The sequence below is a fragment of the Meleagris gallopavo genome, chromosome 5, assembly GCF_905368555.1.
Source record: "Meleagris gallopavo chromosome 5, MGAL_WU_HG_1.1, whole genome shotgun sequence".
In the NCBI taxonomy this organism is placed as follows: domain Eukaryota; kingdom Metazoa; phylum Chordata; class Aves; order Galliformes; family Phasianidae; genus Meleagris; species Meleagris gallopavo.
Genome location: NC_139408.1, coordinates 22,648,440 through 22,671,104, shown reverse-complemented (window position 1 = coordinate 22,671,104; position 22,665 = coordinate 22,648,440). Strand labels below are relative to the sequence as shown.

Here is a 22,665-nt window from a genome sequence, read left to right as displayed (position 1 = left end):
GCTTTAGCCTTTCAAAAGCCAAGGTAGATTGGAGAACATCTGTCTACTGGAATCTTTGATATCAATTTGCCCGGAGGGGTGGAAGGAAAATGTCTTTCTGAGGTGCCTGTTTTGAAGAGTCTTGATCTCACTCTAAAAAGCACCTGAAGTTTGTTTTCAGATAGATTAGCGGAGGATCATTCCAGTTCACAACCAACAAAACAGGGTCCTGTAGGCCATGATATTTTTATGTCCCTGGCTGGGAGTATCGGAAGCAAATGGTTGCTGCAAAAGCTAATGTGAGTTTCTGTGTTTGCAGGTTGTACTGCAGTCCCGGGATTATAATGCACTCTCAATGTCTGTGATGGCATTTGTGGCTATGATCTACCCATTAGAATATATGTTTCCGGTGATCCCTCTGCTCCCCACCTGCATGGCCTCTGCAGAACAGGTACATGTTTTTCCTTCATTGGTCTTTTGCAAAGGATATTTCTGTTATCTCTGAAAACGTAGTAGTCCGTGTTTCTATCCACCATGATTTCTCAGGGACTGTAATAAACACTGCTTGCAAAGAATGTTCTTTGAGCACCGCTGACTATTTTAATTGTATGTAACATTTTTATTTAGGAGATCATTAAAACCTGCTCGGTGAATAGTGTGGTTCAAAGAAGTAGCTTCTTTGAAACACCATGGATCTACAATATTATCACAAGACTTTACACTTCCAGCCTTGTCCTCCCAGCTGAGCATTAAGGTTTGTTGGAGAGAGTCCATAGTAGTACTTAAGGAATCTTAAGGGGTCATGATTCAGAGCATAGAAACTTCTGCCTACAGTTTATTTTCCTTGGAAGTATAAAGTGTCAAGTTACTTCAGCTGGGAGCCTGGATTTCACTAGTTGTCAAGAGTTCATTATTTTGTTTGGAAAGGCAGAATTGAGGCCATCTTATTCCTTCAGTGATATCCTGCAATTGATGCTGCAGATTTGTTCTTGTTCCTTGGAGATAACCAGGTGTTCTAGATTAAAGGATAAATTAGCCTCCCAAGCAGCTGATCTCAAGCTGCTATGTGGCTTATTGATTTAACCTTTTCCCTCTGCTGATCCCCTTATCAGAAACAACAAGAAATTCCCCTTAGGTTTTCCACATACACTTATATTAAGAAAAAAAAATAATCTGTTTCTTCTGCTTCCTAGATTTGTTGTAATTTTGAAGTTATATTACCATTATAAGGGTAAGGGCAAGGATAAAGCTTTTGTAAGGGTAATGCTATATTTACAATAGCATGGACTCAATTTGAGCCGAGGATGTACACACGTTTGTTTGGTCCATGATGTTGTAAGCTTAGTTCCGCTGAATTTTTTTTTTTTTTTCATTAGAGCTGTATAGCTCTATAAAAAGTATCTCTCTGAAAAAATTATGAGTTTTTCTTCTAGATGAGAATTAAAGCTCTTAGAGCAGGAGGACTTTTGTTTTTTTCTGTTGTATGACATCAGTGACTTTCTTATCAGTGCTTTGTGCGTTGCCTCCTCTACTGTAAACGTACTATAGCTGTTTAAAAAAAAAAGTTGGCAAGAATATGGTGATATCAAATGCAGAACTTGTCCTTATTACCATACTTCTGTCTTTCAGTTGCTTCTAGCCCCTACACCTTACATAATTGGTGTTCCAGCAAGTTTCTTCCTTTACAAACTAGATTTCAAAATGCCTGATGATGTATGGCTTATCGATCTGGATACCAATAAGGTAAGTGACATTCGTAAGGACTTCAGGCTTTCTGTGCTCTGCTTCTGGATAACTGTGCTCTTTTACTAATATACACTCTGAGAATTTAAGACTGTTTGTGCTTCTAGATTGGCTTCAGTCTGCCTTTGTCTCTCCTGTCCTAAATTTTATGATTTTGTTGCTTGTCATGTCTTGTGTCTCTCCCTGATTCTTTTGTTCTTAAAGCATTCTTTTTCAGTTAATCCATTGAGCTATTTCATAGAAGGTATATCCTCTATAAATTATTGAGCCAGCTCCTTGGGTAACTATGACCCTGCCTGCTATAGCCCTAGATAGAAATCTAGATCTGCTAAGAGCCTTCCAGCAGCATCTTTTGTCATGATTCAAATGAGACAAAGTATCCCACTTTCTACTGTGGCACAAGCAAGGGAAATGTGTATAACATCTTACATTTAATGGAGATTATAAAGGATGAACATAGAGAGGTTTGAATAAATCTTTTTTTAAACAATAATGCATTGTTTATGACATTGTAAGTAATGTTAAATAGTCATAAGAAAAGGAAAAACAAATTACTGATGCAGGGTTATTTTTTGTTTAAATTTTATTTTATGTCTTTTATTCCTCAGTTTCAGAAGCAGTGGAGATGTAGGAGATTCTGTTTTGAAATGGGTCCAGCTGGGCAATTTTTCATTTGTTACCTGTGCTTAATTCCAGGTGATTGTTCCCACAAATGCAGAATCTTTGCCAGCACTGCCAGAACCAGAAGCTTCAGAGCTGAAAAAGCATCTGAAACAGGTAATAAGCACTTTGGGGAATGGATTCAGACTCAGTAAAATGCAGTAGATGTAGTGTTGCACAGCTCTTCTGCTGTATGTGCTAAAAGCAGGCTTGCAACCTAGCATCAGATGGTTGTGAATGAGGTATCAGACTACTAGAATGCACTTGTTCAAGAGATCAGCTAATCAGTAGAATGGCTGATTAAAAGTTAAAAGATTTCTGAACCCCGTGAGTTCTTCTGTGCTTTTGTACCATTACATTTTCTGACAAATCTAAACCTGAGGTTTTCATTGTGTTTCAGGTCTATGTAGTTTCTTTAAAGAAATTCATGGTCGTTTTTGTTACCTGTTCATTTTTTTTTCTGTCTTTACTGCTTTTACTTTAGTAGAAGTAGTACAGCCTAGGGATTTTCTGTCAGGGTATTTAAGGTGCCTTATTTACGTAGGCATACACAAAGAACATCCTCCATGTTAGAATACAGCAGCATTTTAAGCTTAGAAAGTGATATTAAGTGACACTGCTATTAAGTGTTATGTATCCAGCTGCTGGATTTTATGCATAGAACTAATTTGGAAAAGCAAGTGATTACTGAGGCTTATGACCACAGTTAATTTATTAGCCAGGTGTATAATCAATGAATATAAAGATGTTATAATTATGAAATAAACAAGAGAGTTTAGCTGAGCAACTTATAATAACAAAAAGAGAACAGATAGAATGCTTATCTGCATCCTGTGCTTGCTGCAGAACTCTAGAGGAGGGATCTCCAGAAGAGATCCTTTTCTACTGGTAGTCAGCTCTTAAATGGGTCTAGGAGAGGTGCAGTCAGGCTCCACCCCTTCCAGCAGCACAGGTGAATTGCCTGTGGCTGACTCATTGCTCGCCTCAGGTGATCAGTCAGAGGTTCAGGCTGTGATTCAGCAGTTCTCATACACCAGGTAAAAGATAATTTGAAATGCTCTTGGATGCAGTAGATGGTTTCTGTTTGTTACTGTTGTTTGGGGCTAATTTGTTTCCAGTTGGTGCAGAAAGTTCCAGATTCCTCCTTTACATTTGCCATGTAGGATTAAACTCTGACTTGATCCATCTAGCTATGATCATCTGTGTTTCTCCTCCATTCACAGATCTGTGCAAGTTCTCAGTCTCTTTTCTCAGGTCCTGCTAAGCCATTAATCAGCTTGGGTCACCCTGGCTGATTGTGTCAAGCAGGTTTTATTTCTTTCTTTCTGTTTTCCTTATGCATGCTGCATGCAGTATTTAAAGGTAAAGTTTCTTACAGACCTAATGAGGCCCCCCTCTCTCTCCGTATAGACCAGGAGAGCAAAGTGTGTGACCTCTGTAATAACCCAGTACTTACTGTCAGCTCAGATGGAAGTAATGTGTTGCATGGAGTTTTGTTAGATCCACCTTACCCTTACTTCTGCCTCATCCCTTTGCAATTTCAGGCACTATTGAGCAAAATTCTCTCATTAAAGCAAAGTTGAATATCAGAACAAATTGCATTTTCCTTAAACAACTTCTATTTAAAATTATTGGTATTGACCCAAACAGTCTTTGCTCCGTATATATTCCTACATTCATCATCATCGATAGTTGAACATTGGCAAACGTGAATGAGGATTACTGGTTGCAATACAAAGTAGAGAAGACTGAATTGCAGCCCAGGTTGCTAAGGTTAACACCCTTTATATATCTTTGGATCTTAGTGTCAATCACTAATATTCAAAATACCTGATTTTAAGCCGCAGTGGAAAGTTCTTAGCTTCATCAGTAAGGATCCTTTCCACTTTCCAAAGCAACTGTAGCCAAATGTCATATTTTGGGGATGGGGCAGTTAGACCTCTCTCCCTGTGCCTGTCTTGCATCCCTTTTTATTTCCTCTCATTGTGATATTTGGTAGTAATAGATTTTTTTTTTCCCTCCATCTGTTTCTCTGTGGTCATGTGTTCGTCTTGGCTCTGATGGGCTGCTGGTGTTATCATATGATCTTCCATCTTGCCTCCAGTGTCTGGTTAGCATGACTGCAATCACTCAGCAACAGCTGCTCACTCCTGACATCAAGGTTCTTTATTTTATTCTTTTCCCCCCGGTTTTCCATTTTACCCTTTTACTTTGGTCTTCTTGTTTTACTTTATTAGTTTGTTTATTTTTGAGATTAAACTGGTGAAGACTCAGTTGGCAAATAAGAGAAATGAGGGAGATTTAGGTTGGATCTAGGTATTAAGGACTGACTTACTAGTCATGTCACTCCTGTGCATTTTCCCGAGGATATTATGAGGGTTGGAGAGGATGACTACTTTATGGAGAGATGAAGACATTATTCAGATAAGAAATGTAGTTTGCAGACACACCGGAAGATAGATACCAGTGTGATGGCTGTCTGCATGCTGTCCTGGGTTGTCAAACTCACTGACTGAACTGCCAAGTTGCAAGGCAACTTATAAGGCATCTAGATCTCTGTGTGTGTTCTAAATACACATGGGCATAACCCTCCTATATGTTGTATGGTTTATCATGCAACTAGAGGTCAGATGTCGATTATCTTTTTTCATGTCATGGATGGTCTAGAGAAGCAGACTTCTGTGTTAACCCTCATGCGTTTTCATTATTGAGGAGATCATTTGGACAGTCCACGTAAAGGAAGGCCTGGAGGTATTTCTTGACTCAGTGTAAAAGAGATGATTTAAAACAAATTATTGGAGCGTGAACAATTGTTGCGATTGCATAGAAAGTAGCTCTAATCTTCTGTTTCTCAAATAACTTCTTGCTGAATATGTACCTAATTTTGTCCTTTGCTAGGCACTGGCCAGCATGAGTCTGAATACTCAGCCCATTCTTAATCTAGAGAAATTCCACGAAGGACAGGAGGTGCCGCTGCTGCTGGGAAGACCACAGAATGATTTGCAGTCTACTCCCTCCACAGAATTCAACCCTCTGATCTATGGAAATGATGTGGACTCTGTGGATGTGGCTACCAGGTGAGGCTGAAATGGAAAGCAGTGTTGAGTCTTTGTCAACCTTGCACTTGAAGGCAGCACAGGACTGAGAGCAGTGTCTGTCATTGGGTGGCTCTTGGTATTGAGCAGGTAAATGAAAACTAAGTGACTGGTTGGTTGATTGATTTATTGAGTTTTTTAAGAAGACAGCTTCTTGCACTATGTTACTGTTCTTCACAGATTTGAAACTTCGCCTAGTACATACCTTTAAAAGGTTTTCTGTCTTCTGTTAAGTTCTGTATTTTTATCTGACATATGTCCTTTACCTCTTTTTAGGGTTGCTATGGTGAGATTCTTCAACTCACCAAATGTTTTGCAAGGATTCCAGATGCATACTCGCACTCTTCGTCTTTTTCCACGACCAGTAGTGGCCTTCCAGGCAAATTCCTTTCTTGCCTCTAGGCCAAAGCAAACACCTTTTGCTGATAAACTTTCCAGGACACAAGCAGTAGAATATTTTGGAGAATGGTCACTCAACCCTACTAACTATGCTTTTCAGAGAATTCATAACAGTAAGTTTTGGTTTTCCCTTTCCTGCACTTCTGATGTCTTTCAGAAACTTGAAATGCAGGTAGATTCTGGGGGCAAACTTAGCTTAATACCATATTATTCATAGAATCATAGACTATCCTGGGTTGGAAGGGACATACAAAGATAATCAAGTCCAGTTCCTGACTTCACACAGGACGATATGAAACTATGTGTCTGAGAGCACTTTCCCAACACTTTCTGAACTCCAACAGGCTCATGGGGAACCTGTTCGTGTGGCATACATTCTGGGTAGAGAAATCCAGTTCAAGAAATATTTTTCTATTTTATGTATTTTAATGCCATTTACTTCTCCAGATAACTTTACTTCTTGTCTTGTTTGCTAGCAGAGAAGAACTCTTGTAGTTGTTTTTTGTCATTGTTGTTGTTTTTTAAAGATGACTGTTTGTGTTTTGTACAAGACTTAGTAAGGGTTAGCCTCACTAGTAATTAAGCCTTTGACACAAATAAATGAGTTCAATTAACTTTCTCTTTGTTTGTTTGTTTTTGGTGCAGATATGTTTGACCCAGCACTGATTGGTGACAAACCAAAGTGGTATGCTCACCAACTGCAGCCCATCCACTATCGTGTCTATGACAGTAATTCACAACTAGCTGAAGCACTGAATGTCCCAGTAGAAAAAGAAACAGACTCTGATCCCACCGATGACAGGTTAGTGGGGGGGCATAACTCTAGCCACCTGGCAATTACTTCAGATTATTCTGGGCCTTCTCTCCAGTATTTCATTTGCTGCCTTTTTCTCTAGCCTTCCATGCTTTTGTTTAATTTCTTCTGTCTGGTCAGAATACTGATATTGAAATAAATTGTCTCACTGCTCTGTCATTATTGTAGCAGCTTCTTATCTCTTTGCTAGTGTCTTCTCAAGCCTTCATTTTACATGGATCTTTATTTGTACTTTCCTGTTTTGTTTTTTTTTTTTTGCTTCCTGTATGCCCCTTTATTATTTGATATTACTTCCCACTCTGATGTCTTCTTTTTTCTTTTCTTCTGTGCTGTTCTTTCTCTGGTTACTTCTTTTTCTGTACTTCAAGCAATCCCACTCATCCTACCACTCTTTCATATCTCTAATCAAAGCACATAGTTATGCAAAGCTTGCTAATACTCCCCACTGCCTGAGACCTTGTACATTCAGTAAAGTGAGAATAATTTTTTGTTGATGAGTTTTTGGCCTTGTTTCCCGGAGGTTTGCATCAAGTTTTATCATCCTTTCTTCTCTTTTAGCCTGTGAGGTCTTCCAGGCTTGTAGTTGTTTTTCTTTTATGTTCTACACAGCACCAGTAGTCCTCATGTTGGAAATTATTGTTAGTAGAGTGAAGTGCTTTTCTTTTGATTTCCAATTGACTTGAAGCTTCCTCCTCTCCTGACACTGACTGAGAATTTGTATGATACTCCCTGTCCACCTATGCTTGACCTCATTAACCTTGCTGAGAGCTTTTAAATGTCTTCCCGTATTGCCTCTTTACCTGTCTCGAATGTTTTTCATTTGCTCTGACTTTTCATGAAGCTGCCCTCTTATTCTTGCCAGGATTTTTTTTTTTTTGTAGAAGTGGTTATATCATGAGACTTTTAAGATGCTATTGCTGTTCTTCTACCACTCATCTTTTTCTCACCTGTTGTGGCAGTGGCAGTGACAGTGTCGACTATGATGACTCAAGTTCCTCTTACTCTTCGCTTGGTGACTTTGTCAGTGAGATGATGAAATGTGACATTAATGGCGATACTCCAAGTGAGTAACTTTGGGCTGCATTTTCACGAGATCCACATAGGTTCCTCTTCCACATTCACCTGTGCTGTGATGGTGGGGAAATGCCTCCCCAAGTGTCTCAATCAGAGCAAAACATTGTTCCGTTATAATATTGCTCTGAAGTAAAGGAATCAATTACCAGTAGCAGACTGAAGGAAGACATTTCTTCGACTTGTATGCAGTCCCCTCTGAAAGACACAGGTGGAGAAAGATCAGAAGTAGGTGCTGCTGAACAAAACCCACTGACTAGATTTGGAAATCTACTGCCAGTAGAAAAGGTGCAACATGGGCTGCAGATTACGAGCTTTCTTCTGCCCCCACTGTTTGGTCCTCAGAGCTGACTTTAATGAATCACTTCATTTTACTGGGGACAGGAAAATGCATTCTCTTTGGTTTATATGGAGGCGGCAGCAGCAGTGTTTGAGACCAGGAGATTATTACTTCAATAAACCAAAAACAGGAATGCCAGCATGTTTCCTTTGCCCCAAGGACAAGAGGTAACAGTCATATTTTGCAACAAGGGAAATTCTGCCTGACAATAAGAAAAGGTTCCCATTGTGAACATAGTTGAACAGATCCCCAGAATCAAAGGGGATTTTTCAAGCCTTGGAGACATTGAAAACTCAATAAGAAAAGGCCCTGGGCAGCCTGTTTTAACTTTAAAGTTGACCCGGCTTTGAGTAGCTAGTTGGATTAGATGTCTTCCAAAAGTGCCTTACAACCTTTGTATGTGCTTCTGTATTCTGCTGAGCAGATCTATCAGGGATTTTCAGGCAGATGGACAGAAGGCTGAGGAAGGCAGTATTCTTTAATGCAAAATTATGTATTTGCAGATGTTGACCCCTTGACTCACGCAGCCCTTGGTGATGCCAGTGAAGTGGAGTTTGATGATTTTCAAGAATATTCAGGAGATCTGGATGAACAGGCCATGGACAGTGAGAACTCCCAAGAGAACAATCAGCCTCGTTCAAGTTCCAGTACTACAGCCAGTAGCAGCCCCAGTACTGTCATCCACGGAGTGAATCATGTGTGTACTGAGATGAATTCAGCCCCAAGTTGAGAGAATTAGGATATAAAGAGTGGGAGAATAATTCTTTCTGAGTAGAGCAAAAGCTAATCAGACTGAAAATATTCAGAAATTAAATTGCATGCACTTTCTGGACTCCAAGCAAAGTGAAGTTACCAGTAGTCTCTTATGCTGAGACAGAACATTTTTGTGTGTAAAAGCTCGCATGCATTAAAGTACATTATTAACAGAGAGCAGTGGTCCAGGTTGTGACTGTAGGAGTGACTTCTACACAGTATGGAAAGATCTGTTGTAGGGGAATGGGATGGGGAAAATCTTGAATCTGCATTCATTTAGGAAGTATGGGAGTTGATTCCGTAACCACAAAGCAGAGCAATAGGGTGCTGTTATCCTAGCATTTAACAGTAAGATCTGTTTTACAGGGAAGAAAGCTTCTAGAACAATGCATAAATGCTGCAGATTTTCTACAGTTCTAGATTAGAGCAGCTGGTAGTGGGATTTGGGTGGGGGCCCAGAAACTGCAAAGACCCTGCAGAATTCCCAGGTTGTAACAGTTGCTCTTGTCAGGCCCTTCAGTTTTAAGTAATTCAGATTAGCAAACAGATAAATGATTTGAACTGGTCCACAGGAGTCTGCAGATTCAGCAGAGATGGAGGAGAAGCTAGTTGCTGGATTTTCAAACCATCTCCCTTCTTTGCCACTACAACCAAGCTTTCCCAAGATGAGCTTTGATCGTCGTGAGAGTGACAGCCCAGCTGTCAGCATGAGCTCCTCAGAAGGGGTGGTGAGGAAACGAGAGTATGATAATCCATACTTCGAACCACAGTATGGTTTTCCTACAGAGGATGAAGATGATGAGCAGGAAGAGAGCTACACCCCAAGATTTAACCAGAATCTCAATGGAAGCAGGTGAGTTCTCCCTGTCCTCCTGTTGTTTTGTACAGCTGTCTTGGGGTTTCCATCTGCTTCATGTAGTTTAACATTTTATTGAAGTAGTGGGAGATAACAGAATTATCAGTTCTTCATTGAAACATTCTAGTGTATGACCTACTGATTCCTTGACATCTTTAAGGGATTTTGGTTGTGAAGCTTGCTATTTCAGGGGTGAAATGTGAGGGGATTAAACGGTTTTTTATGATATTCGTTTTTTTTCCTTTGTTGCTCTCAAAGCAGAAGTTTTTTTTCCACCCCTAAGTCCACTGGTGTAGTGTTGCAGACAAATTTGCAGCATGTCCTAAAAGGTAATAAAAGCCTTAATGCAAGGATGCATCTCTACTTTTTTTCCTTTTTTTTTTTTTTCCTATTTTTCTTTCCCACAAGGTAAGGATAGTGTGGTAAAAACAGGCTAAAAACAAGACCAGCATCAGCCTCCCACAGCCATATCCCAAGCTTTTGGGAAAAAAAACTGTTAATAACACTTGTAAATTTTTCTTCAAAGGTCTCAGAAGTTACTTCGTCCGAACAGTTTAAAACTGGCCAATGATTCTGATGCAGATTCAGACTCCAGGGCCAGCTCTCCAAACTCTACTGTTTCCAACAACAGCAGTGAAGGTTTTGGGGGCATCATGTCTTTTGCAAGTATGTACTCAAGCATTCATTAAACCTTTTTGATTTATCAAAGCTTACAGAGAGGTGGTTAGCCAAAAGGAAGATTTGGTTGTCAAATTGTTACCAGGTCTCCAGAACTTGTGTTGAGAGTCACAGGACCTTTTATTTACACTGCTGATAACTACTGCTGTATGAATTTTTCACTAAGAAGGACTTTGGTTGTGTCATTAGGCCCTTGAGTTATATGGCACTTTGGACCACAACTCAGAAATTCTGTCCACTTCATTTAAATAAAAACTGTGATTTTTATGAAACTGGTACAAGAGGGTTAACCATTAGTATGCTTTTCATGCTACCACTTCACTTGTTTAGGTCTACATTGAATTTCTTCACTGTGCTCACTTACTTTCAATTAAATTATTGAATAATTTTTAAAAATAATATCCACAGTTATGGAAAGCTAATGTATTTTAATGTGTGAAAGAAGATATAACCAGATAAATAGTCAGCTGTTATGGGGGAGGGAAAAGAAGTTAGTAGCACTGAGAAAACGGTATTTGATGTTTCTGCTAAAAAGACTGTTACTAAAATAAAGCTGGGTTAGGAGGGAATCAGGATAAATTGAAATAGTGCACTGACAATTTAGATGAACCTTTTGAAGTTCTCTATATGAGGATCTCTATTCAAGTTCCTTTCAGGATGTCTACAGACTTAAACAGATGATGACAGAGCATTGTTGCACTCTTTATGTTGTTAGAAATCTTTTGGTGCTACGAAAAGCTTTGTTTTCTCATAAATGGAAACTTCTATTTTAAAGTGTGCTTTTGGGTCAGAGTTGCAGAATTTCATAAGGCTCTGTGCACTCTTCTGACTTCAGGACTGTGTATTTTAGAGATCTTTTGTCATACTACTTTCTCATGTGACCCCCCACCACTTATTTGCTCCTAAAACTAGAAGACAGTTGATGTGGAGTTACCTGTATAATGGCAGGATGACAGATTGACACTGCTGGTACATTTAAGACTCAAAAACACAATGACAATTACTGTAACTTGAGAGCTAAGAATGACCTTTTAAACAATTTAGAATAGTCAGAACACAGATGTGGTTGTGTTGTAAATGAAATTATATTATGCTTCTCAGATCTGTGGACTTAAAAATAAAAATAAAAAAAAAAAAATCAGACTTTCAATAAGAAGATGAATTACAGGAAATTTAGGAAGTATGAGTATGTGCAGAGAACATCAGGTATTTGGTGAAGAAAGGCTGAGTAACCTGGGTCTGTTCAGCCTTCGGAAGAGAAGTCTGAGAGAAAATGTGATAAATGTTTATAAATATCTAAAGGGAGGTGGGAGGCAAATGGGTGAGGTCAGGCTAATTTCGGTGGTGTGCAGTGATAGGAGGAGTATTGGCCTAAAACTTGAATGTATGAAGTTCAGTACTAAAATGAGGAAGGATTTCTTTATGGTACAGGTGACGGAGCACTGGAACAGGTTGTCTAGAGAGATTGTGGAGTCTCCTATGGAGATACTCAAGACCCATCTGGGTGTGAACATGTGAGAACTATTGTGGGGGACCTGCATTAGCATGGAGGTTGGACTCAGTGGTCTCTTGAGGTCCTTTCCAAGCCCTGCAATTCTGTCATTCAGTGTAATTGTTGTTTTGTTGATTTTTTTTGTTTGTTTTTTGTTTTTCTTTTGTCATAGGCAGCCTGTACAGAAACCACAGCACAAGTTTTAGTCTGTCCAATTTAGCCCTGCCAACCAAAGTTGGGAGAGACAAGAATACCCCCTTTCCCAGCCTGAAAGGTAACCATTTTTCCCTTTGTCTTCTACAGCCTTTACTATTATTGTGAATCTGCAATCCCTAAAAGGAACGTTGGTGGTGAAGTATTTTGGTACTTTGGGTTAGTACCTGCTTTAATTATCAAGACAAAAATTGTCTTGATATTTCTTAGTCAGACTTCTCAGCAACTGAGCTGCATTGAGGTGGGAGACTAGCTTGTGTTAATGGGTACACTGTCAATGTTGGTTTTGTTTTGTATTTTGTTTTATTTAATTTTTAAGTCTTTAGTGTAAAGAATGGGAACAAAGAGGTAGGTTCTACTTTTGTACTGCCACTGTCTTCCTGGTTAGCTTTAGGTAACCTCTTGGAGCAATGACATTCTGTTTGTAAGAAGGAATAGTGCCTTTCTCCCATGGAGACTGCGGAAGGAATAAAGCCTCCCTCCCATGGAGACTGCAGTTTACAAAGGTTTAAATAGTGCTGATTCTTTCAATTCACTATATGGAAACTTTCCAATCAAACCCAAAATATAAATATATTTCAGCTCATTCAGAGTAAAGATCCATTCCTAACTTTGGTGCACAATCTTATAATTGGAACTTCTCTTGTTTGTCTGCTACATTATGTAATAACATGTGTGACTAGGGACTAGAGAAATGAACCTCTTATCCTAAGGAATTGAGCAGCCTGGTTGTCGTGATAGTAGTTGCTAAACCAGGGAAGGTTTTACTTTACCTTTTGAGTTATTCTATCTGATTGGAACTTGCTGCTTTTGTTTTAATATGTTGATTTTGTTTATTTATTTTTTCCTTCTCATCATTTCATCGGTAAAGATTACTTTAATCTGGAAGTGGGAAGGGATGTGAATGAAGGTTGGTATGATGTTTTGCTGACCTCTGACCTTGTAGAAACAAAGGCCAAAAGCTGTTTCTGTGTTTCTGCTTTGGACTTTGTTTTTGAGACAAGTAATCATTCCCTGTGTGTAAAATGAGGAGGAACAGCACTGGTATGGTAAAAACACTAGCAGAGATTCTGCACAGCTGTTTTTGGCAACCTTTTACCATTTAGATACGTTTTCATATCCAATTGTGCAGGATAAGAAACATACTTCATATCAGGGTTTTATTCAGGGGTAAACTTAATGACTAATTCCATGCATTGGAAGAAAACAGTGATGGGGTTTGCCATTTCGTGTTTGTGCTTTGCACCTCATCTTCTGCACTTTGGTGTTCTTTTCTTGATGAATATAATTGTGCAGGGTCTTTAATGTTACTGTGCAGATATGAGGATGGGGTATCCATGGAGTAGCTCAGTCTCTTTTGTGCATGTGCAAGTGTGTGTGTGCATTTGTGTTCATTTGTGTGTGCATGCAGGCTCACTGGGACTTCCACTGAGCACTACTCTGGTTTTTAAATGTTTTTATCTCTATTGTGCAGGCATAAAATTACTATGCTAACTCGTTCTCACCAAGTGTGTGTGTTGCTCTGTGTTTGTAATGGGAAATGATGCTGGGACTCCATCTCATTGCTGCTGTTTGATCACTTTCCATCCTCCTTTTTTAATTTTTATTTCATGCACATCCATCTCCATTGTTTTTCCTCAGTGATGCAGTTGTTTTTGGTAGTGCCCTTGAAATTCAATATGTGCAATAGTGTCCATGAAGATGCAGGACAGTGGTTCGATAATGCTGAATTTCAAGTTAAGCAGTATCTGTTAGAGAAATTACAGCAGCCCTTGTTGTCTTGGGCTTTCAAGCATCCTACCTGCTATAGTATCGTTTGGGTTTTGTTTTGAGGGAGGGTTGGGAAGAAGCTGGTAGCTGGATTTTTATTTTTATTTTTTATGCTGATGGTGGGGAGCGCAGATATGTAGTACACTACTAATTGTATATTTTGTGTCCCAGTATTTGGGTTAAATACTATAATGGAGATTATTACTGAAGCTGGCCCAGTAAGCAATGAAGGTGGGTTCCCTACAGCATGAGCTGTGCATGATGTGACAATTTCCAGCATCCCCTATGCCTGCCTTTGGGCTACCTTTCCTCATTGGGTAACCAGTATCATATGATCTATACTAGTCACCCCTGATGCATTATGCTTTCACATACAGTGACTAATTTGAAGACGATTCTTGTTGTCAAACTGCATGCAGAGCAGCCAGAATTTTCCTGCCTTTCACCTTCTGCTCCCATTACCATCTTCTCTTTTTCTCTCTGCATTACTCCCATTACTGTTTTCTGCCGATGTGTGATGCTAGAATATGATATATGCTGCTGCTTTTTTGGAGTTTCCATTTTGTTTGAAGTTTGTTACCTGTAATCTGAGTAAGTGTGTTAGCTAACCTTAGTATTGCTTGTTACTGTCCTGGGAGCAGAGTGTTTTCCTTCACCCATTTCTTCTCATACTGTTTCCTCTCCTGTTTAGGAAACAGGCGAGCCCTTGTGGATCAAAAGTCTTCAGTCATTAAGCATAGCCCAACAGTGAAGAGAGAATCTCCATCCCCTCAGGGGCGAAGTAGTAATTCCAGGTAATATTTTATGTTTTTTTTTTTTTTTTTTTTTTTTTTTTTGGCATGAAGTGGTGTTGAAGTGGCCATCATATCCTTAGATCTGTGGCTATTGAGAACAACACAGTATTTTTCTATAGCCCTAAGCCTGTATGCATTGTCTGAGAAAATTTTGTACAAATGGCCTTCGAGTTACTTGCACATATGTGCATTTTTCTGCCCTTTAAAAAGTTTCCTCTTTCTGTCTGAGATCCAAAATATTCAACATCATGAAAGACCCTGCCTTAAGTCAGTATTCTTTTAATTGAGTTTAGTCTCAACAGAGTAGCCTAGCCAGCAGAAGTTTAGTGAACCAGTTTAGAGGATCAGCTGAGTTATGTAAAGTAATCTGATTTTGTGAGTTCACAAGAAAACCATTTTTCAACATTGGAAAGGAACTTGAAGTGGTGGTAATTAAACATTACCTCACCTGGAAAGCAGTGCTTCTGCTTTCTCCTCCCTTCTTCCCTGGCAGCCACATATAGAGTGAAATTTACTTTGAGCTAATGGAGATGGGAGGCAAAAAATTGTGGTTCAGACTGGGATGCGGCAGGCTGCAGAGGAGTTGTCTTCTTTTTACCTTTCCTTCCCCCAAGGTAAAAAGAGCTGAAGCAGTATGTACACCAAAGCTGCTGCACTAGAGCTGTGAGTACAAGGAAAATCTACAGATGTGATAAAGTAGCCATGGGAGAAGGTTGCAGCTTACAGACTTCATATAGATCTGAGCAGTGCTATGAAGGTGGATAGTACAGCAGTAGCTATGTGGACTCAAGAAAGAGCTGATTATGGCTTGTGACAGAAAATAAGGGACAAACAAAAATGTTTGATGCTACAGCTATAGAACAGTGCTCATTCCATGAGCAGTTGTTAGCAGAAAATCTAGCAACATTTGAGGTTTTTGTAAACTTAGCTTTGTTTGGGAATGCATTTATGTGTGTCCTGGTCAAGATAAAAAGGGGACTAACTCTTGCCACTTGTTTCCTTTCTAAATCTATCAGTGAGAACCAGCAATTCCTGAAGGAGGTGGTACATAATGTTCTTGATGGGCAAGGTGTTGGCTGGCTGAACATGAAGAGAGTCCGACGTCTGCTGGAGAGTGAGCAGCTCCGTGTCTTCGTACTAAGCAAGCTAAATCGCACGATCCAGTCGGAAGAAGATGCTCAGCAGGATATCATACAGGATGTGGTCAGTGCTAAATTCAGCAGGGTCCTTGTACCTACCTTATGCTTGTGTTCAGTACATGGAAGATTTTTGTGAAATTGCCTCTTACAGGCTGATATTACAGCAGTTTTGGAGTTTGTGCTCTTGAATGACTTTCTTACTTGAGAAATATTGACACTAGTTGGATTTTTGTTGCAGGAGATCAGCCGCAAAGTTTATAAAGGCATGCTGGACTTGCTAAAGTGTACTGTGTTGAGCCTGGAGCAGTCATATGCAAATGCTGGCCTGGGAGGCATGGCCAGTGTTTTTGGCCTTCTAGAAATAGCACATACTCACTATTACAACAAAGGTAAGAAAAATGTTTACTGCATTACCAGTGATTCTTGTATTGCTAGGTGATCTTGGAAGACAAAGTCTATTTTAGGTAATACCTCCTTAATTTTTCACTTTTTCTTAAAATCTTGTTCTTAATGCAAAGTAAGAAAATTCATGCATAAGAGAAATGAGCAAAAGATGACAAAATGCCACCTCTCTGCTTTATATCCGACTCAGCTTTTCACTGTCTGAGATTACAGCTATTTCATTGTAGCAGAGAAGTAACTACTTAACACTACAGTTGGCTTTGGGGTTGCTTGCATCAGGGATTTTGTGAGTTGGCTTAGATGTCCTGTGGACTCGAGATGTTCTTTGCCAATCACTGTTAGACTGCTGAGGAAGGTAAGGAAGGAAAGTTGAGCTGGCATACCAGTTCAGAATGTGGGAATCTTGGCAATTATTAAGCCTGACACCAATTCTAAACAAAATTATGAAACTGTTGATGTAAAACTCAGTGGTTCATATGTGAAGTCATGCTTATAAAATGCCAGACACTGTGTTTTGATGGTAAGTAGAGCTTATCTGTTTATTTGTGATCACAAATGACAAAATTTATTGATACAGACTTTTGAAGCCTTGATAAATCTTTAAAGTACTTTTCTTGTTTTTGCACGACGTCTTGATTTATAATCAGATTCTAGCTACTCTGTATTTACTGTCTGATTTCCATGGGTTTATCTAGATATATTGCTAGATATGATCTTTAGAGATGAGGACTCATCTTGATGTCATTTACTGTATAGTGATGATGAATTCTAAAATTGTTCAATTTGCGTATAGTATAGACTGTTGGAATGGAACATGATGGATATATATTATTTATCTAGAGGAATCTGAATCTTAGTAAAGCATAGTTGTGATTAATTTATTTTAATCTGTTCAAACAAAGGCTTTGTATGTAGAAAGGAGAAAATCTGGCAATAAGAACAGGATAGGAAACTATGTCTTAAGAAATAGTCTCTCTGAAGGTAGTAAGTTAAGTGTGAACTTCCCAGTGTTTATGAAAATTTGGAGAGGCATGTACACCTTGGAATATGTGTTTGGGTTGCAGAGGTAAGTCGGTAACAAAAAGCGGGTGGTATGGTGCTTCCAGTTGTGATCATCACACCTTTTTGAATGGTGTGATGGAAATTGAAGAGGTTTCTGAAAAGACCTATGTAGAATTGGAGGAACACCTTTTCTCTGAAACAAGTGTTGTTTGTTGCATGTTAGATGTTGATCATTTTCTGTAATTATCTGTATAGAAAATTATCTGTATTGCTATTAGCAGAATCTTCAATATACTGGTAAAAGGTATTATGAAGCCTGTGGTATGACAGATTTAGACATTTGGATATGAAATTTTTATTCTAAGCTTCATTGGCTATTGGAACAGTGTGTGCAAGATCACACAAGGTTGTTCACTGGAAGCCTAATTTTAATTATCCTGTTCTGAAAGTTTTACTGCAATTCAGATTTTGCAGTTTGATCCAGAGAAATAATCCAAACTCCCTTGGGGACAGATGACTGTACAGAGTCTTAAACAATAATAGATGAGGCCTTTCCTCATTTCCTTTTTCCTTTTACTTTGTTTTTTGGTCCTTTTTTTTTAGTTAGTTGTTTATTTTTTGCTTGGGGGTGTTTTTTTTTAATGTGTTTTTGTTTGTTTGTTTGTTTGTTTTGGCAACACTTTGTTCTTTCTCTTTAAAGAACCAGAAAAGAGAAAACGAAGCCCAACAGATGGTTCTGTCACTCCAGTTGGCAAAGATCCTGCATCATCTCCAAGAGTGGAGCCGAAACCTGCCATGCAGCTGCCAGTACCACAGCTGATACCGAAGGCACCAAGCCCTGCAGGGAAAGGGCTAAGAGAGTTTGATACAAGGAGTCTAAAGGAAGAAAATTTTATTGCTTCCATTGGTGTGTATTGAAATGCATGTGAAGTGCAGGAGGGGCTTCTATTTTGGCATTAGGTTCTATTTGCATTGTCTCCATTTTAACACAATACATTTGCTGCTGTAACATGCCTCATTTACACCATGGATACCAAGGAACAATCATAAGTGTTTTCACTTGCTCTTGGATAAATTATCCAGGGCAGTTTTCTCCAGGAGCTTTCTAATCTTAATTGTTTCTGAATATTATTACGCTCCAGACAGCCTTCACTTTTGCTGTGATTTATATTTTTAAGTAGCAGAAAATGGCAAAAAGGGAAATGAGGCCAGCAGGGGACTTTGGAAAGGGCTACTGTGGAAGAGACTACATGAAACAGAAGTTTTTTTAATCATTGCTGACTAAATCTATATTATTTAGATTGTGTCTTGATAGGAGATCCTGAGACCAAATTCTATCTGTTAAATAATTAAAACTGCCAAAAGGTTTAAATTGTAGTGTTACAGTTTCAGTGAGCAGGACTGATGGATCTTCCTTCTATGCAACATCAAACAGAATGCCTGTCCTTCTAAACAGCATCTGCTAGGCTGTTCAGTAGAAATTTTCCTACTATTCCACCTATGGCATAAGAGTTTTTGCCTATATCTGGGAAAAAAAAAGGTGAACTTCAGATTGTTTTAGCTAAAAGGGATTTTTATACATTAAAAAGAAAAAAAGGAAGGAAAAAAAAAAAAAAAGGAACAAAAGATTTAGGTTGGATCCAACCTTCTGCGGATTGAAAGCAAGATAGGTATACCACCAACATGTGAGGAAAATCCTTCACTGACTCAAAAAATGTCATGTTATACTTTAGCCATTGCTTATAGCCAGTTTAAAATAACTTCTGAATGTATTTTCATTTAAAATTTCCTTTCATTTTTCATTCTATGAAGGATTAATTTTCTGAAAGCAGTGTGCTCCTGGGAGGTTGTACTTCCAGTAAATGACACAAAATAAGGCAATGTGTATATTGGATAGTTATTTGGCAGAAAGGGTGCAGATGTTTTCTTAACTTTATGTACTTTATATATACTTACAATTGCAAACTATCTGCTGTTAAATCCTTCTGAACTGATACTGACCACCCCTGATTTGGTTTGCCTTCTTGTTTCAAGAGGTAATCTATGGAGGCAAACGCTCAGAAATCAGTCTTAGACTGTATTTGGAAATCTGTTATGAAGCTATAAGATTAAAATTTCCAGCATTTCAATTTGGTTTGCTCTGGAGAACTTAACTGAATTTCTTTTCAGTAGAACAGTTACAAAGAGGAATGCTTATGCCATTAAAAATAAAATAGACTGTAGGCCACCATTCTTTTCAAGGATGAAGAGATTTTAGATTGGCTTGCTCAGACTTCTGCTTTCTTTCAGATGAGGTTAAAACTTCATAGAAGCAGAAATCATAAGGACCAGACAGTCCATGTTTATGAAGCGTTATAAGAAGTCCTTTGCATAAGAAGCATTACTTAGTATGTTCTGTTAATGCTGTTGCTAGAATATTAGCCTGAAGGAATTTAGTGTTCTAGAACAGGTGACTTTTAATTCTTTATGGTGGTTCTAATTCTTTATGGATGCTCTGATGATTTCCACTTTTCTTCTATGAAATTAGGTTACAAGAAAAATACAGTTTCACCAAATCTGATCAGAGTTCAAAAGACTTTCTCTTTCTTTTTTTTCTGATGCCTTCTTATCTAACTGGTTTTATCTGTCACTGAGGACCATGAAAGAGTATGCAAATCAATCTTAATTTCTATAAAAACAAGGTAACATCTGTGTTCATCTGGCTCTTGGGATCTGAAAATAAAATAAATTCCTCTTGTGTTCCAAGGCAATCATTTAAAGCTGCTTGTCTATTGTACTTCCTTTTTGTTTAAGAAGGCTTCTGTGTGAGCTAACACTTTCAATGTTCAAAACCGGAGTTGGTCATAGCTAGACTGAATTATTTCTGGAATGAAATCCAGGCTTTCCTCAGTCAAACTAACTTGTTTAGGGAGGAAACATCTGATAAACATTTACATATTGCTGAGGTAGCAGTAGTCCTGAGCATCCTGCTGTCATTTTGGTCCTGCTTTGAGTAGGAATGTTCTACTAGATGATCTCCAGATGTTCCTTCCAACCTTGGCAGTTCCTTGATTCAGTGAAATGCAGAAAGCCTTTATTTATTCATTTATAGTCTCAGGTTGTAAATACAGAGCAGAAGTTCTCGATGAATCTGTTGGTATTGCATGGACAAAATGCAAATTAGGGTTGCTGCTCTTTTGACCTAATGTGAAGAATTAAATAACAGAATGAGAAGTATGTGATCAGCTTGATAGAATAAACTTATGTATAACACTAGCTGCAGTAACTGTGCATACAGTACATGTTAATGTGGCAGTTAAACTGGATCTCAGGGATCTAGAGTTACAGTAGCTGAGTCTGTGTAGTTTTTTTGTACTACAGAAACCATGATCAGGAGGTTAACTGTGTTTTCAGAAGCTCAGGGTGGAATGTGTTCCTGCTCGAGCCCCTTTTCTTATTTATTTTTCAGCAAGGTGCTGGCCATTTGTACACAATGGAAGTATACAGGATACTCCATTATAAATGGTAAAGGCTGTTGGTATTCAATATTCTTATTTTTGAGGGAAACGGTGACAAGTTTTGCCAGTTGAAGACCAATCTTTGCTTTTCTTCTATGTCTAATTGCTTAGTTAAGAAATTTGTTATGAATGATGTTTCTGATCCTTTCCAAAGAGATCACCAGTTATTTGCTTGCTTCCAGGGTCTTTGGTCATCACCATAATGTTGAACTTTTTATTTGGACACTGGTGGCCTTAAGTTTGAGAGCCAGTAGTTCCCCCCTTTATGTTAGTGGTAGGTTTGGTTTTACTGCATGCTTGTATTAAACATTGAAAGTTTCAGTATTTACTGAAGTTTCCATTACTGCTTTTAAATGATTATTTGATACTTGCAGATCACTTGATATCGACAATTTTTTGAAACAGAAAAGATTATGCTACTTACTTTGTTGTCAGCATTAAATTCTCCTGCTGTCCTGTTGTGTTTGGGCTTGTTTAACAGCCATAGATGCAGTATTCTGTACCCTATAAGTTTGTGGTGTTTTTCTTCTACTCTTTTACAGAGCAGATGAGAGTAAAATGCTGTGTTTAATATGCCAAGATCCAGTATAGACTTTCAAACATTCCTATGACGTAGATTAAACTTTGAAACAGAGTAATTCTAATGATGGATTAACAGGCAAATCAGCTAAATCATTTATTGCTAAGTATCGTAGCTTTCAGCCTGGTGGTTTTTAGCATAAAACCATATAGTCTGAGAATTCAAGAAGCCAGATGTCAGTGTATATTCAGCTAGGTATGCCTACAGGATGCTGTTTGGATCCATAAGTTATTTTCTCATTCATCTGTGTGGTTATGGAAGTTGAAGGAATATCCATCAATCATGAAGCAAATGCAGATACCAATCAGCTAGCAGGCATCTTTCCATTTCTTCTCCCTTGCTGAAGTTACCGTAGTCCTGACAACATTTAAAGATGATAGTCTGAAGCCTTCCTCCACAACTATAAAAACCATGGGGTTTTTTTATTATTTTCAGTAGATATTTTTCTAAATAGATTTTTTTAGAGGCTGTTTTACCTTAATTTCACTCATCTGCAGAGTGGAATGGATTCCTGACATGCCTTCAGTAGCTTCTTAGGCTCAGGAAGTTTCCTTGAAGAGCAACTGAAGAACATTATGCTGCTTTTTCCTTCCCTTTGTGACTTTTCTGGGAATTATCTGCCCCTGTAGCAGTTCCAGCTTTAACCAAGATAGTGAGAAAGGGTAGTGCCTTGCATGTTCAACATGCTGGCTTGTAATGTTTCCTTTGCCAATGGGCCAGCACCTGGAATTATGTGATTTTTCTGAGCAGATGAGTGCATTTCAGAGAGCTGGAGAGTGCAAGTGCTGGAAAGGTGCAAGTGTTTCATCACTAATTTTTCTTAGGGTTAAGCTTCAAATGAAAGAAGTGCATGCAGACTCCAGATTTTTTTTCCTTTATCTTTGTATCTTATCTTCTTATGGAATCCTTTGAGTTGGACTGCTGTGACCTTAGTAGAATTTTGAAATTGATGTTAAGCTTGATTTTTATCATGCTTATTCTTCTTTGTTTCCCTTTCTTCATAACCTAATGTGAAGAAATGGATGGGGAAAAGTTCTGCTTTTTACATGTAGGACTTGTTTATAGGCAGAGCCAAGCATTTATTGAGAATACTGTCAGATCAAAAATAACTTGTACTTGTGAACTTTGTGATAATTTTCAATATATAATTTTGGTTAAATATTGTGTTAACCTACAGCTTAGGTTATCTTGGGACTACTGCTGCTGTTTTTGTGCCTTTTCCTTTCAATGAAACAAACTAGAAACGTGAAAACATTGCTGTTAATTAGAACTACTGTGATGCCTACATTTTGGAAGACAAAATATCTCATAGTCTTAAAGGCCTTTCTTAGGAAAGGTAATGAATTGCATTATGTATTCATAATAGCTGTTTTTGCTCAGTTGATTCA

General features: G+C 38.5%; 1 protein-coding gene across 16 annotated transcripts in view; it reads left to right on the top strand.

Moving 5' to 3' along the window:
* MADD (MAP kinase activating death domain) overlaps positions 1-22,665 on the top strand; it is a 70,621-nt gene that overhangs the window by 18,673 nt on the left and 29,283 nt on the right. For 5 of the 16 annotated variants that reach the window (XM_085224674.1, XM_085224677.1, XM_085224669.1 and 2 more), the window contains exons 5-22: positions 299-430; positions 1,609-1,722; positions 2,419-2,499; positions 4,487-4,543; positions 5,281-5,459; positions 5,754-5,989; positions 6,522-6,678; positions 7,647-7,753; positions 8,605-8,798; positions 9,427-9,707; positions 10,237-10,376; positions 12,053-12,154; positions 12,965-13,003; positions 14,035-14,094; positions 14,555-14,657; positions 15,674-15,860; positions 16,035-16,185; positions 17,901-18,107. In XM_085224674.1, the coding sequence (XP_085080800.1) occupies positions 299-430; positions 1,609-1,722; positions 2,419-2,499; positions 4,487-4,543; positions 5,281-5,459; positions 5,754-5,989; positions 6,522-6,678; positions 7,647-7,753; positions 8,605-8,798; positions 9,427-9,707; positions 10,237-10,376; positions 12,053-12,154; positions 12,965-13,003; positions 14,035-14,094; positions 14,555-14,657; positions 15,674-15,860; positions 16,035-16,185; positions 17,901-18,107 (2,527 nt within the window). The remainder of the gene's footprint in view (positions 1-298; positions 431-1,608; positions 1,723-2,418; positions 2,500-4,486; positions 4,544-5,280; positions 5,460-5,753; positions 5,990-6,521; positions 6,679-7,646; positions 7,754-8,604; positions 8,799-9,426; positions 9,708-10,236; positions 10,377-12,052; positions 12,155-12,964; positions 13,004-14,034; positions 14,095-14,554; positions 14,658-15,673; positions 15,861-16,034; positions 16,186-17,900; positions 18,108-22,665) is intronic. The other 11 variants (XM_085224682.1, XM_085224681.1, XM_085224684.1 and 8 more) reach the window with 7 other exon arrangements.